Here is a 19,949-nt window from a genome sequence, read left to right as displayed (position 1 = left end):
GTTCACAGGAATATTACTTTCCCGCTGACATGTGCTTGAGAATCATTTGATTTCAAAATGATTTTCATGTGCATGTGTATTATTTTGGGTCTCCTTCTTTCTTTTGTTGTATATAAATATGTGAGGTAAGTTATTCTTAAAAAAAAAGATTTACCTTCATATTGAGAGAAATTCTTGTTAACCAAAAATATGCTAAACAAACCATTCTCCTTTTATCTCTATGTTTATTTACAATTTATCTTAAAGCTCCTCGACACACCAACATTTTATTTGATGGAACGATAAAGAATTTTTTTTTAAATATGATTCCACTAAACAAAGATAAATTTCGGCTTTCAATTATATATATGAATTATTTTGTATTTTTAAGTGAAATTGGAAAAACTGTTTTGAGAACAAAAGGGGTATTTTAGAGCTTAAAACATGGTGTCAATTAATGTGTAATTTAAACAATAAAATGCTTTTTTTGGTGATTCATTCAGGGTTATGAAATTTTTTTTCTGCAATGATCACTACCTTCATCAGTCTAGACGGACTCCCAAAACGGAGTCAACGGAAATGAATTTCTGCAAGCATTTTGGACTCCGTTTTGGGAGTCTACGCATGCGCACTGGTACAAAATATGGCGATTTTTCGATGAAAACATGGGGTCAACAAGAAATCGTCTTGCAAAGTGCTGCATGTGTTGGCAGACTTCTAACATGTTTTAAAAGACCCAGGATATAATTTACTATCGATCGTATTTGCACGAAATAGGGGTTTATTTGCACTTAAGAAAGTTGTTTCTCTTCGAAGTTGGACGTTTGGACGATGCTTAAAAAGTGATATTTTTGTGTTTTTCATGGAATTTAATCATTAATAAAAGGTAAATTGCATCAAATTTTACTTCTTTCGTATTGTGTTACAATTTAGAATCACCAAACATACAAATTGATAAGTGCGTAAACGAAAAAACCTTCGATTACTAACAAAAACTGGTTGTTCTAGCGGTGATTAAAAAACGTCTTTTTGGTATTTAAAAAATAGGATTGGTTGTTTGAAAGCCCTGAAATGAAACAAATTGTCACTCTAGATTCAATAACTCTTTAAATTGAAGTGATAAATATCATCATAACAATTACATGTATAATCACTCGCGGCATTTGCGGTGTTAGGAAATCATGTTAAATACATAATTATTCAAGATAATTGGATAATTTACCATGAAAAAGATTAAAATGAGACTATACTTTTAACAAACAATGATAAATAAACACATCCAAACGTTAAATTTATTTCAAAACAGTTACTGGCGAGCGACCAGTTCTCGCCGAGTACCATTTCTCGCCAGTACATTGTGATGTCATTTTATCAACACATAAAATTATAGACGAAAAATGACGTCACAATGTACTGGCGAGAAATGGTACTCGGCGAGAACTGGTCGCACGCCAGTATAGTTGTGCGTGATCGAAGTTTTGTGTGAATTTTTCATTTTAAAAATTAATTCTACGTAATACAAGTAAACGGTTATGAACATATGACATTAATATGACACATAAATGTTCAGAAATGTTTTTGAAAGTTTACAATTAATTTTTGTCGTGTTTTTGGCCAATTTTAGAGATTTATTTAGAACTAAGGGGCATAACTCGCACTTTGTTTACATTAGAAACGCCATTCTACCGCAATGCATGATGGAGCCAAAGACTCCGTTTTGGGAGTTTACTCCGTTTTGGGAGTCCCGTCTAGACTGTTCATAACCTGAATGAATCATCAAAGAAAGCATTTTATTGTTAAAATTAACATCTTTCTTTAAGCTAATCGGTAAATTGATTTGGAAAAGCAAGTAAAATTCACTAATTACTGTTGATGTACGTTAGTAAGTTAGCTAAAAGAAACAGTCAAATCGTCTCCAGTGAGACTTTGAGTCTGACATCGTCATGATTATTTCGTGCAGTCCTTGATTTTTCCTAGGTCGCTATAGGTTTGGACCAATCGATAAACAGGGCGTGTCAATATCTGTCCTGTCATTTTCTTGTCAGTTTCAGCTGCTGTAGATTTCGACCAAATCGATAAATGGGGCGTGTAGATTTCAGTCTGGCTGTTTCTATATAGAGCTATGACATGTATGAATTAACTATAAGTTTCTGTAAGAAATAGAGGGAATAATACTTTGGAGATGTAAATATATAATTATGAATAAATAGGCCTACATGCCAAAGATTGTTTGGTCAAGTATTTAATTTTTAAATTAAAAAAATATATCTGAAAATCAAAATTGTAATTCTTTTATATCTTTTGAATCTATATATGGATAAAATGTTAAGAATAGCATATATAGTCACATAAAGTACTTACTAAACAATGATATTTTACAAAGAAATTGAAACGAAAATGCGAAATTTGAGGAAAATTGCTATTCATCAAATTTCAACCGATCCCGGATTGAAAAAAAATGATTCCCATCAGAATTATTTTAAAATTAAAATTTTACAGAAATTCTGCAGTTTACTCCGAGTAATTGATAGGAATAGACCAATCCACACTTTACAAAATTTATGTCCCTTGGCCGCTGTCTTTGGGGAAAAACCCATATATTTCTCACAGTAGCCTTTGTAGTTTGGAGGGTTGTAATTCGTCATTTGACATTAGAAATCGGTTTCCTCTGGAATTTTGATTGCCCCAAGTTGGGGCAAACCACACATCGAAGGAATGAATTAAATTCTAAGAGATTTCTTCAGGACGCCCAAATATTTGGTTGCATAAAGAATGGAAAAGTTGTTTTTCCCTTTAGACCTTTGGGTTGACCCCGCAAAAGGGAACAACTTTTGCAAAGTGTGGATTGGACTAAACGACCAAACCATTTTACAGCTAAACAGCCTGAAATTTGTGCAAAATTGTGATACATTCTAAATTTATATGATTTTGTTCGGGCTTAGTTTAAGTACAATCGGGATCGGTTTGATTTTAAGATTTTCCAATTTTTCTTTAATTTCACTCTTTCGTTTCAATTTCTTGCTGAAATTTGATTTTACAGCAATTGTTTAATGCGAATAACAGTTTATTTGCAGTTTTTATCCGAAACTAAGTTTGGAGACTTATTGTTTTTGTATGGTTTCTTCTTCTTTCCCGCTCTGAACTTGTCCGACGCGTTTCTCAGAGATGGCTGAACAGAATTGTACAAAACTCTAGGATAACATAGGCCTGCATATCTAGATGTGCACGCTGGTTTGATTTTTCTCATTTGGGGTTGGCCAACCTTTTTCTAGGGGGTCAAAAGGACGTGGGGTCTAACATTGAACCTTATGGGGAAAATCTTAGACTCTATTGTAAATGGTTATAACTTGAAAAAGACAAAGATACATGTAATGCTAAAGGGTTTTCAGAATCATATATTGACTGTTACAGGCAATATATAGGATTTATTAGATCTGACCCCTGGGGTCATCCCCACCTCCGAGGAATTGGAAATTACCATATATCTCAAATTGTTAGAATCCTGACCCCTAAACCATATATATTCTTGTTCCACATATTAAGGGGCATCAAATAGTATGTAGGTCATGAGCCCAGGGGGTGATCATGACCCCTCTCAAACAGGAAGTGCACAAATAACTTGAAAATGCTTAAGATCCCCACCCCTAAACCATATGTATTCTTGTTCCTTGTGTCAATGGTATGTACATGTAGGTCATGGGCCCTAGGGGTGGTCCTGACCCCTTTCAAACAGGAAGTGCACAAATAACTTGAAAATGCTTAAGATCCCCACCCCTAAACCATATATATTCTTGCTCCTTGTGTCAAGGGGCATCAAATGGTATGTAGGTCAAGGGTCCTAGGGGTTGTCCTGACCCCTCTCAAACAGTAAGTGCCCGAATATCTTGAAAACGGTTAAGAACCCCACCCCAAACCATATATATTTTTGTTTCTGGTGTCAAGGGGCATCAAATGATATGTAGGTCATGGGCTTGAAACTTCAGAAATAAAAATGGTCATGAAACTTCAGAAATAAAAATGATAAAGTTCTAAATCTTTTTGTCTGTAAAATTTGACCCATGTTGGTCATCCCTACTCCCAATGATTGCCTTGTTCATTTAGGAGACTTTATAATCGCCCCGATTATTATTGCATCTTGTTGTATTGTGCATTAATTGGTACCAAATTTTTTGATCTAAGATATCCTGTTCGCAGATAAAACAATGTGATTTTAATCAACTATCCTATGCAGTTACTCTGGCAAACCGAAAGTAAAACAGTGTTTGGACCTAAGCACAAATCATCACTGCTGAAAAGACTTAGTTCTCGGAAATAATCAATAAATTCGCTGTAATGAATTCTGAAGCATTGTCTTTCAAGGAAAATTATTTATTGATACCTTGAAAATAGTCAGAATTTAAATGGTAGGAAACAATTTAGACATTTTTTGTAGTGGTATGTATTCCTACGCTAGAGTTTACTGTAGTATCGTTCAACCAGACGATCGGTGGTTTCTGTAAATCTTTGACAAGCAGACAATTTCTCTTGCTTGTCGGAGATTAACGGAGACAGCCGAGCGTCTGGTTGAACGAAGCTAGCATTCAATATTGCTAGGATCCATACAATTTTTCAGAAATATTTCGATTACTGATATGTACGTTGATGGAATTAATAGTATCTTTAAATATTACACGACATGATTCATATGGGGTTTTCTCGAAATTTCTTTTCGGAAAAGTTCGAGTATTCATACAATAAAAAATGTGCGTAAACCAAATACAAGAAACCACTTGCCTTGCAAAATAACATTATCGTTGATTCTAAAATAAATAATAATCGATAGAATCAACTCCTGTCAGTGCTTCAGTACTTTGATTATATGTATGTAATCATTTCTCAAAAATGATTCTTCATCGATCCATCAAATAATGCATTGGTTTGTAGAGCCACCTTAATTAGTGTTTACATTCATTTAATCCTTATTTAAGGATCAAAGTGTTGGCGTTGCTAAGATTTCTGAAAGTCATTATTGTCAGTAATTTTCAATAATGATCTGATATTGAAAATAATCTATTGAAATAACTATAGTATGTATCTTGAAATTATTGAATGAGAAAATTAAGAACTTTTATCAGTGGGTTTGATATGCAAAAAAAAAGCTCAAATGTTTGGATCAATTTTTAAGGCCATTTTATCCAGTAAAAGTAAACTGCTGGTTTTGTTCCACTGATGCGGTTGTTCCATATGGAAATAAAAACTGCTGGGACTGTCCTGCATGTCAGCAGTACAATGGATTTAATGAGGTAAGTACCAGGAGACATTTCTAATTTTTATGAATTTTGTGTCATTTTTGCTTTCTTCACATTGACTAAATTAATTTTGTTATCTGATGTACTTAGGATGGAGATTACAACAAGCCTATTCCGACCCAGTACAATGGAGATTTGAACCATCCTGTGTCCTGTGCACAGGGCGATTATATCAGCAATAATGATGTCCTGTGTGAGAATTGTACCAGAAACCAGCTTCTGAAAACCAAGCAACTGTCAGCATTTGTACCTCTGAATGAGGTTAGATTCAATACTGTATGGCTTTTCTTGTGCCAATACTGGTCCTCTCATTTTAGTTTTGTGGATTGAAAACCTTTAAGATGATAGATTGCTTTAAATCAAGGAAGATTTATAAAATGCTTTGTGCATACAGTTATTTTTTGATGATATAAATTTTTTTTTTGTTATGATCACTGAATTCACTTTGATTTCACAAAATATACAGAATGCAGGAGAAAAAGCTGGCACACTTTTTTCTATTGAAAAATTTTTTGAATTGCATAAAATGTCTGATGCAAATTTAAAAAGTAACCTAAATTTTTGAGGCGCATCGCTATCAGCGATGTAGCCTCATTGCTGTCAGCTCACTTCTCTCGGCTTATATACAAGCGGCGGCATACAACTCAAGTATCAATGCTCCAATAAATATATAGTGCAGTTCTGATTGTTACGTATTTTCAACCAGGAACATATATTCACTATTCGTTTTAAAAATATCAACAAATCATTACAACAGATATCTCCTTTACACATTGAAAAAACATCAACATCAATGAAAGAACAAAACAAAGATTAATACGCAGAAGAGATAGACTGGCAATGCCTGCAATGCAATGTACGTATGATAGGGACAGGGGACCAGTCAACCGATGAGATAATTTGCATAACAAAAGTTCGTACTTCAATTTAAAAGCGGTGACGTTCATTGTTCGAATATCGAAGGTAAAAATAATGTAATAATTTCGTATATAAAATATTTATGTTAAAGTGAGAGTAAGTTGCTGTCTTCCTATAGCTAAGAACAGATTTCGTATTTTATCACTTGATAAAACGAATAACACGATGTCAAACTGAATGAGGAAAAGCGTGCCACCTTATCCATGTGTAGAATGGCAATATTTAACAACTTGTTGTGATGTTTTTAGCTACCTTCAATGCGATGCGCCGCTCAGGCCTTCAGGCCTTTGATTTGCACATTTTATCACCCCTGCGAATGTTATTGTCATTTAAATTTTAGACCATGTGGTTTTATTTGACCCTTTCAGTTTCGCAGTAAAAATCGTTCCTCGTGTTCATAGTCTTTTTCATAGAATCTAGGTACTTGTAGTCAAATATAAAATCTATATAGACGTTTATTGATTTTAAACTTTATCTTCATTAATTGGTGGATAAAATGTGTTCTAAAAATGAATGTGACAATACAAAAAAAATAGTTTTTTCTGCTGTTGCAACAATTATTATGCCTATTAGAGACCTCCCTAAGGCTTTATTTTTGATCCGCGCCTGGCCTACTAATAGCATCAATAGTGAAACAGACTATACTGTACTATTTTATTCAGAATGTTCCTTGGCTCGATATACTAAGTTTTTATACAAAACAGACACCCATTATTTTTTTTAAAAACATGGTTTTGCACACAACAAGCATCAAACATGGCTATGATTTTATTAAGCAACCAATGTTTATATTTTCAACCACTCTACACGTGGTTGAACACGAACGATTACTCTGTTCTGAATATCATCGTTTAATTTAAATAACCGCTAGATGGTGAAATAAAACATACATCCAACATGATTTTCATGTTTTAACATAAATCACAGTAGGATATATGATATGAAAACGACTATTACTTACGTATTTTGAGAATATTATCCTAACACTTATACTTCCGCTCGAAATTTCACAGGAACTGAACAAATCTTGGTGAAGTCTCGTGAACTTTCATCCGAGCACCTCTGGATTTATTATGTACTTAGCAACGAAAAAGAAAACATTCCGAACACATTCGCAGGGGTGTTTATGACTCGCAAAAATAACCCCTGGAAATATGAAATCTTTGATTAATGGGTATCAACTTTGTTTTGGATATGGGTGATTTTTAAGATCTTACAACTTTTACATTTTTTCCTAGCAAAGCAAGTTTTTAACAGAGACTGAGTTACATGTAATTCAATCAGATTTCTGGCTGAAATGATAAAATCTGCTTTATATTTTGAATTTAGGCTAATTTTGACACAGAAGTGACAGCCTTTGAGGGATACTTGGAAAAACTGTACAGACTCTGTCCCGAGTGTCAGATGGTGGTCAACAAGGAATTGTCCAAACAAGATGATATCTTACAGCAGAAACTGGACACTTTCTACACAGAAGCTTTACCCACACCATCAGAAGACTCCCAGATACAAGTAATAACTACTCACCATTAACTATGGAGTCATTAGAATTTGTTGGGGTCGATTTTTATAGCTTTTGTTGCTACCTATGCAAACTAATCTATTAATTAACATACCTATGGAATTATGAAAAATGTTCTTTATTTAGTAATCCTCAATAATACTTTCTCAAAAATCCACTAAAATTGACTCCCAGGAATCTCAGTTCTAAAAAAAAATCTGTCATGAATGTAATTCTTGACTCATCAATGTACCCAAAACCCAAATATTACACCGTAGTTAACAATACTGATTATTGAACCCATTGTTAGGGACTTATAATTTTATAATGAACCATTCTTTGGTACAGGTGCCCGAGAAGTCTTCGTCTCGGCTGTTGATGATTGGTCGACTTCTGGAGGTAGTGTCTACAGTCTGTGCTCTTCTGTTGCTTCTTCACTACCTCAGCACAGCTTTCAGCGTACATGAACACCTCAGAAGGTACCTCAGAGGGTACCACCAGGTTGTTGAAGTGTTCTTGGTCAGCATAGAAAGTTACAGGAAATTGATTGGAATGCTGGGGTTGACTATGAGCATTATCAGTAAAATTACAGTCGGAAAAAACAGGTAACTATGGTATATCAAAATTGATAAAAAAAATATTTGATCATCATTCCTCATTCCAGGGTCATTATAGTTGGAAAAAATCACCTTTCATATCAGTGTTACATTTGAAAAAGTGTTAAATTTTGAGGGGATGAAAATGTAACTTTGAATAGAACAAGTTCAGATTTCATAAGATTTAGACTGTACACTGTCCCAAGATATTAATGCATTGTATAATATTTCCCCTTCCCCTTCTCTATCTAGTCAGGTTTGAATACATAGTTAAAAATGTAAAGTATACAGGGATTCTGCATTGCAAGCGAGATGAAAGTACCCAGATGATGTTGAAAAATTGTGTATTAAGGTATTCCAATTGACTTTGAAATAAAGGAAAGATGTTAATGTTCCCAGTATAATTCTCTATAAGAAATCTGTTTTCATTCCTGTGAAATTTTCTGAGTGAAAAATTATAATGAGTCAATGAAGATATACTGGACATATTCTTTTGACTGATTTCAATTTTACTTCTTTCACAGGTATATTTATTTTTATAAAAAAATCGTCCGAATGTGCTGCATAAATATCTTGGGACAGTTTCTCTTTTTTACATTTTAAAAGTGAAACAGTAAGGTGGTCTAAATTATATGGCTCCAAAACCTGAGGTAAGTTCTGATCCATCTCGTCTCTGTATTTCCAGACTACGCCTCTTTGATGCATTACAAATTCCTCTATGGCTCAGTGTTCTGTTCCTCCTGCAAGAAAACAGCACTTCTCCTGTCTTTATGAAGGCAGAACCCATTCTTCTGTTAGGGAACTGGTTAACTTCCTCTTTGTGTCTCTTATCAGCCAGGAAGTCAAGAGCTGTACCCAATATCAACATTAGACGGTAAATTTTACCTACACTATCAAGTCAGTCTTAGGATGTGTATTACATGGTATAACTTGCAATTCCAAATATACATGCTTTTTCAGTGAGAATTAATATATTTTGTTCGTTACTTTTACAATTTCAGAGTACGTAAGAGTTGTAAAATTTCATCAGCTTGAATATGTAGCATATGTATAAAATGAATGTTTATTGTATGGAGATATTTTCTTGCAGGCTTTCTTTGGATGTCAGCAAGTCGTCATCATGCCCTTCTGATACATCTAAAGGTAGTGTGTTATACTCAGCTAGTCAGGTTTGTGGTGACCAGGATGAAGGGTCAGAGGTCATGGAGGAGGAGTCAGTAATCTTTGATGACACACTGTCTGACCTTGAAGCCGTATCTCTAGGTCTTCCTGGAAGCCAAAGGCAGAAAAACTCAGGTCTGAATGTCGTTTTCAGTTATTAATTAAAATTGTTCATTATAAAGAAAACCTATAGATATCTGCATTCTCAGTTGATGATATTGTATGATTTGTGTGTTATTCTCTGCACCAACTACAACTCTTCCTTAATTACATGTGTCCTGTTATATTGTTTTTGCAGGGATGTTTAGCAGTTCCTTTACCAGCGTCAGTCAAGCACCTTCTAACTTCTCCAATAGGTCCGTAGCGCACGCTCTGAAGGCTAGGAGACCTCTGATTAGTCCTGCTAAATTTAGCTTTTCCAAGCAGCAGAGATCTTCAACACCGACAAAATTTCAAGGTAAATTCAACCACAGAATAAAAACGAAGAACAATAAAGTTCACTTATTTGATGGTCACGTTTATATACATTAAGATTTGTTCCAAATTTACCAATGATTTAAAAAAAAGGATTAGTTTGATTTGAGTATATTTGACTGTAAGTATTAGTTTTGATTACAATGCCTGCAAACCATATTGGAGGGGTCAATAAGAATCAGTAGACCATTTACTCTATGTGTCTGTTAGCGAAAGTTTTGTTGCAAGCCTTGTCTTTGTACAAAAAAATTGTTGTAAGTTTCTACTTTTTTTTGGCAAGGATATGTCCGTAAATAAATTTTTTCTTAGAAGGGGTATAATTCAGTGAGTTTTCTTTATGTACCTGAATTACAGTGTTGTTACGGTAGTTGCTTCAGAACTAAGATTTTTAAAACGTCAAATTTTTTTAGTTTCAACAACAAGAAGTCCGTTTGCTGTGAATCATGGTCCCTGTCTGCAAGCCAAATCAACGAATCTATTTCTACCTCAGCCATACCAGAATGGTTTTCAAAATGGAGGCTCTCATTTGTCAGCTAGCTCCAGCTTCCATGCCCCTAGGTCATATGATAGTGGTGTAAGGTCAAGGATTTCTGAAAAGTTCCAGTACGAGGAGTCCGATCATTCTGACAACAGTGAAACAAAGAGTGAGGCCAGCAGACAGACGTCCATTTGTCCTGTGGACAGCACTACAAAACAGTCTACTGGATTCTCATTCAGTAAGTTAATCTATATGTACGTGTGCATGCAGAAAGTTACATGGTATTTCTAAACAAATCTTCATATCTGTAAATAGAGAGACTAAACTGAAAAATTTAGGGGAGGGGAGCTTGACCAGCAGTTGGTAGATAATAATGTTTCATTTAATTGAAATTAAACCATAATCATCTATTTTGCAAATGTCACTACTTATTTCTAATTTACAGTGTTCTCACTGTGATAGCAGAATGAAAGCTGTGTTTGTTTTACATTGCAGCTTGGTTCTTGAAGAGTCCAGGATTCATAGGTTTTGTCCTCGGAGCCAGTGTGATAGGAAACCTAGCGTTAGCTGTTTATGTACTCCGAATCTCTTGATGATGGACCAGTGTTTAGTACTTCATTATCAGTATTAAATACATTGGTGCTAGATTAATCTAAGCTGGCCAAGCTGGCGCTAAAGCAGGATTTCTTAATTTATTCTGAAGCAGCAGGTTTGTTTTGTTCAGACATTATGTACAGTGTATATTTTCTTAAGTCTGAAAACTAATGTTATTTTTTTTTGGCATGGTTATATGCCAGGTTGATTCCCATTTGATAAATGGAATAATATTAAACAATAAAATGAGTGTAGAAAGAAGTGTTTGAAACCCTTTAATGCATTTATTTTCCTGTTCCTTAAACAGATTTTTAAAGTTATAATTTATTGTATACAGAGTTATTTTTGCACTGTGTTTTGTTCACATCTCTACTCTTGCAAACATTTTGGCCCGATATTAAATTCTCCCAGACACATTTGTATGATAGACACTCTTTCTTACAGGAGTAATTTGGAATTTGTTTCAAAATCGCCCGGTCTTGAATTCACTTGCTGAAATGAAGGGGCAAATATAAAACGGGAGCAAAGATTTCCCGTATACAGTAATTGATCTCATACTTATAAGTTCTGAATCAGTTGAACTTTAATTTCAACAGAGCCCTAGAGTACTTTTATTGTTTCTATTTTATCTTTAATTGTACACTGTAGATTTAGTTGATTTTTTTATTCAGTGAGAAGATCTTTGCATGTTGATATATATTTTGCATGTTACCATTGTGTGTTATCTGTTTTATTGAAAATTATGTTTAACCCAGGGATTTTTTGAAAACTAAGTTTAACTATTGAAAAAGTCAGTGTGACTTACTGCCATTTCTGTGATTACAGCCAGTTGCTTTTGAGAAGTTTAGACAACTTTCACCTTCTTGAAAGTTATGTCCCTTTGTTGGCATAGCTTGCATTTTCACCACAGTCCTTAGCATGTAAATATTTGAAACCCTCTAATGTCTGATGACCATTTTGAGAAGAAGGATATTGTTAATGTTTGGAGCCAACATATGAAACAAGATAAAAGGAAACATTCACATTTTGTTTTCCAGACATTGCCCCATAAATTTACAGTAGTAATGCTATGAAGAGAAAACATTGATTTTCTCTCATTGATCAAAAATTGACATCCCAAAGGAAAGAACTTTTAAAGAAAATTATCTGTTGTATGGTTCAAGATAGTCAGACTAGTTCCATTCATGACTTCCTATACATGTAGCTTAGTTGTTTAATGGAGCAACCTAACAACAGAATTTCGGGGCCTGGGTTCAAAACTTGGTCTGGTCCATTATGCCTTTTCTCCTATTATTAAATAGAGTTTATTTTTCAAGTCAGATATATAGAACAGGAGGATTTCTTTTTATTTTTATGTCAGTATTTTTGTATTGATTTTGAACATTTGTATGCATTTATTAAGTGAATTTACATGAAGTGTTCACTATTTGTCAGTTTCTCTCCACTGGATATGTCAGTCTTTTTTAAATCAAATTTCTTATTAAGAAACAATTGTTCAATGAAAGGCATTTGCAGTCATTACAGAAACCTTGTTATGTTGTAATACCATAAACAATAAATTTCAGTGTTCTTAAATTTTGTTTTGATTCTATTGTAACTGAAGGCATGTCAACTTAGATTTAGAATTGCAGCTATCTGTTAACTACTTTATTATATCCATGTTTATTGTGAACCAAAAAGAGGCCAATTTCTACATTTCTCACATATTCTAGTTCATAAAGGGATGATATCTTGGTGAAAGACGGGATACTTGTGCATTGGTGTCAATAATTTGAATTGTAACAAAAAATATTAGGAAATATAATAGTTTTTCATTTCTTTTTTGACTGCATAGTAGCGGAACTCGTCTTGTGATAGATTTGAGTACCGTATATGCATTCCTAGAAAGGATTCCTTTACATAACGTGTGTCAATGTGTTTATTTCGCTTTTCTTTTCTTTTTTTTGACAATCGTTCATCCAATGTCTGTCATTGCTGGAAATGAAGTGGTTTTTGCTAGAGTCTTGTTTCTTCTTCTTTTTAGGACAGTCTGGTGAAAGGGGACCTATGTCTATGTAGACTTGTTCATTTCCTACATCTTGTTTAAAATAACACTGGTATGCATGCTCATCTCACCACTCATTATATTGAGGGTGTTCAAGATTCCCGCCTGTGTCGTTGTAATGATGCCAAAGTCTTCCTTACTAAGCTGGCTTCTGTAAGAGGCCATTTCTAAGTTGACTGGGACTTGCGTCTCTGTCATGAGGGATGGATTGTAATACCCTATTTCCTTTGACAATGGAATATTTCTATCGCACGCCAAATTCACAAAAATGAGGTAATCATAGTTTCAAAGTAAATATACTATGTTTAACGGTTGTAACTATAGTTTACGGACAGAAAACTAATGTTAACGACGATAATCTTTTTTCACATCTGTAAACCATAGTTAACGCGATCATCTATGTTTCAGAAGTGTAAAACTATAGTTAACACTGAAAACAACCATTTCCGATTGCAAAACATAGTTTTTCTGATAAATATAGTTTCACGAGTGGGAAACTATGATCAGCAACTCGTAACCATAGTTAACGAATGCAATTTATAGTTTACAGATGTGAATCTCTATTTACCAGCAAAATCGATCGTTAACGTTATTTGCAGACAGATAAACTTTATTATCATTCGTAAATTATACTTTACAACCGTTAAATATGGTTTTGCAGATGAAAACTATAGTTTTCATACCTTTTGAAATAATTTTTGTCTACCGGTAATTTTTTTAGGCAGCATTTGTTATGTTTTGGTTTAAAGTGCATGGGCCATCAAAAAAACAACACTCGTGTAGCCTACACATGTAAGTAAGCTATACAGTTAGAATCCCTTCTGAAAATTAGCATCGGAAACTATCTGTGAAAATTCCAGTATCATGAAGACAAATCCTTATTCAGCAAGTCACCTCATTGAATCTTGTATAAGATTACAACCACCTCTACAGTAGTTTAGTAAAAGTAATTTTCTGTTGTAAATCATAAACTTATCTAGAAACTTCCTGTAATTGATAGTAAATCCCAGTATTCCTGGACATTGCAAGAACACGGCATGTCTTTATGTCTAATTAAGTCTGTAGATAAATATTAATCACGTTGTGTAGTGTATTATCGGTATATATCTGAGGGATTTCGCCGGACAACACAGGTTATCAAAGTAATTTCCTTCCCGATAAACTTTATTCTAACAAATAAAATAAGCAACCTGATTATTTTTGGTCATATTGTAAGATAATTTATTTGAATAAAATATGTATCGTGAAAGCGTTATTTGAGTCGAGAGATTTAAAAAAAAAATGTGTGTGCGTGCATTATTGATAAAAATATTGGACATAGGGGGTTGGATAAGAAAATCTAAATTTCCTTAAATTGAGAAAGAACACGTATTGGTTTTAAAATTTCCCTCTTTGTGTCAATAGTTTGTTCGGAACCGACCTCAGACTTTCGGAAGTCTTTGAATCAATAAGAACACGTCATTTCTGTTTACATTAGAAATGCTAACACACACGAGGAAGGATGAGAGGGTATGAGATGTGACTGATGCGGACCATTCTGTGTTAATAATATCCGTCTTTCTTATGGGGAATATATGGGCCAGGGTGTTTAAATCGAGGGACGTACGAATACTGCTTTGTGGTGAGTACGTTTTATGATATATAAATCTACGAACACGCCGTAGCGGAAGAACAGTAATTTATGATTCTTTATGAGTTCCTATTAGTAATCGATAGACTTGTAATTCAGGTTGCTTCTTAACTTTTGGTTTTTGTACTCGCATGTCAAGTCAAATGTAATTAATACTACTCTGCAGGCACGTAGCATCGATTTTGAAAGTGGGGGGGGGGGGGGGCAGACTCATCCAAAAATCTTGACAAGCAAAAAAGAAAAGAAAAGAAAAAAAAAGGGAAAAGACATTTTCACAAAAATCTTCAAAATCCGGGGGGGGGGGGGGGGGGGAGGTTGGCGTGTATCTATACCTTATAACTTCGATTTCTCTCATCTCTATTCCAATTTTTTACTGACTCCAAAAAAAGTGGGGGGGGGGGCAACTCCATGATACTTCAATTTTTGCTATGTTAATTTAAGAGAATTGTTTGGTGCGAGAAAAAGTGTGGGGGGGGGGGGGGGGGGCTGCCCCCCCCCCCCCCCCCCGATGCTACGTGCCTGCTCTGAAAGACTGTTATATATTTGATATGTATATCAATTTCATCGTTGTTGATTTAGTACGAGATTTTCCATAATCCATAATTTCGACATCAGAATATTGAGTTCCTGTTTATTTAATCAAAAACATATCTTGCATGTTTTCCTTGTGGTGATATCTATTAGATAGAAAACATAACAAGTAATCTTTACACATAACAAGTAATCTTTAAACACCATAACAAAAAAATAAACGAAAAAAAAATAGTGAAGGAATTTGTGAGCGGTATAAATGTCCGCGTCACTCGTTAGGATCGCTCTCCTGTTGTCGTTTTCTGTAGATGTCCACGATAACAGATCTCTTTGTCGCCGTGTTCGTTCTTTCTTCGTCCAACTGATTGGTAAATCTGTAGGCTATATCACTCACCTGATCGATCAATATAAAGGAGGGATGTTAGCGAAAACTATCAAGTTTATGGATGTGACAAAAATGGGACCAGATTTCTTTGATTGTCAGACACCTGGTATAATTCAAGAACCTCAGACTGTCTTCCTCAAGCCCCGTACAATTTAACAAAAAGGAATAAAAGGGATGTTAAATTTTATTAGAAAATGAACTTTTTTGAAGATGGACCAGAAGAATTAAAAACAGAAATGAATATTATATGTTCAATGTGATAAATTTTCTTTTTACGGATAATGAACTATGCAGCATCTAACATTGCGACATAAAGATAAAACTTAATAAATGAAACAGTAGTTTAAGTGATATTCTGCATGTGTTAATAGCAGTTAGGTTTTGGTCATATTTCCCTATTTATCAGAAAAAACAATGAACATTTAACTTAACAGACTAAGTTTGCGAAATGACCAACTTGGCGACATTTGTTAACCTTGTATATACTATAAACGTCAAACTAAATTCCTGTAAATGAGATCGGCAACAAAAGCAAAGTTCAAAGTAATTGTGTTATTCTAAATTAATATTTTGTTCTTGAGACCACGGTACCTCATGTTGTAATTTACTAGATTCCCTACTTGGCTACAAGGTATATGATGGACTGTTCTACAGGTTATGATAATACAGTATTTGAATATACTTTATTTCTCCACATGGAAACGATGGGTGTGTAAAAACATTCATATTAGGTCCCACATGTAATATAAACACGGAAGGCCGCCTTGGAAGATATGATGTACTCATCTCGTCTACTCACAAACATATTTCTCATCCGTGTGATACCTACATCATAATGAGTCACATACATTTTTGTAATTAATTTCCTCTCAGATTCTACCTAATTAATTATATAGGGCCTGACTGTACATTATTTTCTGATTAACAGATTTTTTCTGTTATAACTGTTTATATATCTACATTAATTTTGATTTTTTAAGCATAAAATCCGACATGCCACATCTTTGCATGAAGAAGAATACTCGAAGACTTATCTTTTGACAGCGTTGGTTACGACTTCTCTTCTGACAAGTCTACAACTCACCATCAATTTTTCCCTATCATTTCTCATCAAATGTCAGTACATTCGATTTCCCAGCAGTCAGAATTATTTTAAAAAAAGTAAATTATGTAATAATCAGCATTCTCCCTATCATTGATATCGCCCAAAGTGTTGCAGCTTGCATACATCGCTATATACATGTGATGTAATTAAAAGCATACCGTTTATACTTAAAGAAAATGCATTTGGTCGGTTCTTGAAAAAGATATATAAACCTGATTCTGAATTTGCAGTGGTAAGTAAAGCGATTTTTGCTACAGATTATTTCTTCTTCTCTGGGGTCTATTACACAAGGTATAAAGCACCATCTGTTTTTTCCCCTCCGAAGAATGTTTCACAGAGACCAGTATGCCGTGTGATTCATTTCGCCATCAAAATAACCAGAAGATAATTGGAAAGCACAATTTCTGCACAAACAAAAGCCTTTGCTTGCCTAGGAATTTGATCAGATCTGTATATTTGTATAACGCATTGGTGGCTCCTCTTTTTTTTTTCTTTCTTTTTTTTTGGGGGGGGGGGGGGGTTGGTTGGTTGGTTACGAATTCGGTATTTTGACGAGATCTTTCAGCAATAATGGTCTGCTTCGATTCTTTGGTCGATGTTGTAGACATCGATAAACAATGAGATGAATACACCGTAAATAATAAAAATATACAATTTGACTTGCTGGAATCGAGTTCAGTTCTTCAATGCCCCTTTGAAACAAATGGTCAGTGCACATTTTTTTAAAGACATTATAAAGTGCGTACATAGCTTACCTGTTACATGTATACTAGTATTTTTGCGTTGGAAAAATTCTGGGCTGAACATAAGAAGTTCTTAATTCTTAGCTAGTAAAAACAGAAACAATATATATTGTGAAAAAAAAAATCTTGATGGTAGAATATATTGACAATAAATATTTGAACCGTTTTATAATCAAGGACTAAATAGAAGTTTTCCAAATTTCCTATCTTTGAGACATGCTTCATATTTTAGGATTGGATGCCGCTGGAAAGACGACCTTACTATATCGGATAAAGCTTGGCGAGGTCATAGATGCAGCGCCCTCTATCGGTAAGGTTGTTGCTCTAAATGACTACCGTGTGTTCACCAAGAAAACACGTAATTTTGGTATTCTAATAGTATGACGTTATAAGGGTGATACTTGAGATTTACAATCACCTACTACAGAATATTAATGCAATTTTAATGTAAATATCTGAAAGAAGCCTCTGTTTTCATAAAATACAACATGTTTACTTGAGTTTCACCTCGCCGTGTACCCACTTTGCAGATGGTAATTAAGAGTATTTGAGATATCTATCTCTTGGAATAAAGAAAGTGTTCTTTGTTCTCCACACTGTTGTGATGTGTACACAATTTGTTTTAGGTTTCAATGTCGAGACTATTCAACACAAGAACATAAGATTTACAGCATGGGATATCGGTTGTCGGGAGAAAATGGTAAAGTTACATTGTCATACTGTATGTCGATCAAAAAGTACACACAAGAAAACAAATCAACTCTTAAATAATGATTTGACAACACAGACTTTCGCTCAGATGGGATCTTATCAATATGTTTTAGCACAGAGAGGTTTTGGCATTTGCAATAATCTTTTTGTATATTCAATTTTAGCGGCCATTGATTCGCTTCTACTATAAAGGAACAGATGCCGTCATATTTGTCCTTGATAGAAGTGACGAAGAAAGAATGGACGAGCTGTATCACGACATTTTACTTCCCGCTAATCTGTCACACGAACTTGACCAGGCCGTATACCTCATCCTAGCTAACAAGTCTGATCTTAATGACGTCATGTCAATGGAAGATATCACGGAGAAACTAAGACTAAATCAACTCAAGAGAGTCTGGAGTTAGTATTTTAACATATATATCAGCGCTTTAAAAAAAAAAGAGAGAAATATGAAAGCGTAAAAACTTCCAGTTTAATATTAGAAGGAAGCTTTGTTGATTAATTTAGATTTGAAGAAAAATTCCATCTGATTTCCTTATAAAAAAAATTACACACGACATCTTCCTGTTTTAGATTTGTTTCCGGTATCGGCCATAACTGGAGAGGGAATAGAAGAAGCATTTGATTGGTTAGTGTCTCAGTTAGGTTCAACGCAATCCAAGAAACCTGCATCTGGTGCCGTGGCGCAGGATACTAGAAATCAGACTCAGAAGTTCACTTATGGAATGGAACAATGTACAAGGGCATTTAGCTCTCTAAAGTGGCTTTTTATGAAATCAAGTTCACAAGAGTCAGTGACAGATGTTGAAGAAGATGGTGCTAATGCAACATAAACGTAATCGCCTTCCCAACCCATGTGTAATCATTCGTGTTAATATATCAAACAATAGTACTGTGCAGCATATTTTGAAAATGATTTTCTATCGTTACATTTATCTCAAAGTTTATTTTGCAAAAATGTCATTATATTGTTGGTGTTTCGTTATTAATTACTAAGTAGTTATTTCGAAGTAAAACGTGTCTGCCATATGCTCTAAAATATGAGACTAGTAGTGCAAGATGACTAAAAATGCAAATAGTATAATAAGAAAGTAAATTGTGATTTTAAAAGAAACCCAGATATAGTGATCTGTTTAAGATGTAGAGAAAAATGATGCTAGCATTTAATGTATATATCTGTGATATACTTTAATTTAAAAAAAACCAACTTATTTTCACCTTGTGTGCATGCAACAGATGAATTGATTCCCCATTACTGATTTCAAAAAACCACAAGTAGAGAATTTCCAATTTCATCCCTCTATTTTACCAAAACGAGAAAAGCATAAGAAAAAGTCAGGAAGTGAAAAAGGGTTTTAATATATGTGTATATGGTGTAGAGTTTGTTGTTTCTTGCTCACACTTGTCGTATATCTGTAAAGAACATAACTATACATGTGCACGTATATAGTCATCTGTCTATAATAATTGGTAGTTGTTTTATCTGATACCTTCATTTACCCAGCCGTAAGTAGCTGACTCAGACCATCTGACTATAATTAGTTTAAAACGAGTGCATATTATACATTTTATATCAAATCGATGATTTGTTTGTTAATTCCGTTAAGTTTGCATTCTTACTACCATTAAGCTTTAACTGTGATGTGGTTGCCAATAAATATGAGAAAAAAAATACACGTGTCCTATTGTTAGACTCGTAATAGCTTTGAAAAGGGAGGAGGGGGTATATGGAATTCTGTTCGTTAATATAAAAATTGCTAGAAGACTCTCTTTACGCTGACTAAAAGTTTATTTTACTTTCAAAGAAA

The 19,949-nt window shown here is 34.2% G+C and overlaps 1 protein-coding gene across 1 annotated transcript; it reads left to right on the top strand.

Moving 5' to 3' along the window:
• Window positions 1-19,823, top strand: LOC128188249 (transmembrane protein 201-like). The gene is made up of 13 exons (XM_052859192.1): window positions 1-125; window positions 5,144-5,261; window positions 5,358-5,528; window positions 7,515-7,697; window positions 8,035-8,291; window positions 8,968-9,156; window positions 9,373-9,578; window positions 9,742-9,900; window positions 10,328-10,633; window positions 17,660-17,737; window positions 18,054-18,127; window positions 18,303-18,540; window positions 18,715-19,823. Exons 1-13 carry the CDS (start codon window positions 58-60, stop codon window positions 18,972-18,974), a joined length of 2,307 nt encoding a protein of 768 aa, XP_052715152.1. The 5' UTR covers window positions 1-57; the 3' UTR covers window positions 18,975-19,823.
• Window positions 19,824-19,949: the final 126 nt, after the last annotated feature.

This window comes from Crassostrea angulata, chromosome 6 (assembly GCF_025612915.1).
Source record: "Crassostrea angulata isolate pt1a10 chromosome 6, ASM2561291v2, whole genome shotgun sequence".
Taxonomy (NCBI): domain Eukaryota; kingdom Metazoa; phylum Mollusca; class Bivalvia; order Ostreida; family Ostreidae; genus Magallana; species Magallana angulata.
Note: the sequence above shows the minus strand (reverse complement) of the source record. Positions and strands in the feature narration are given on the sequence as shown.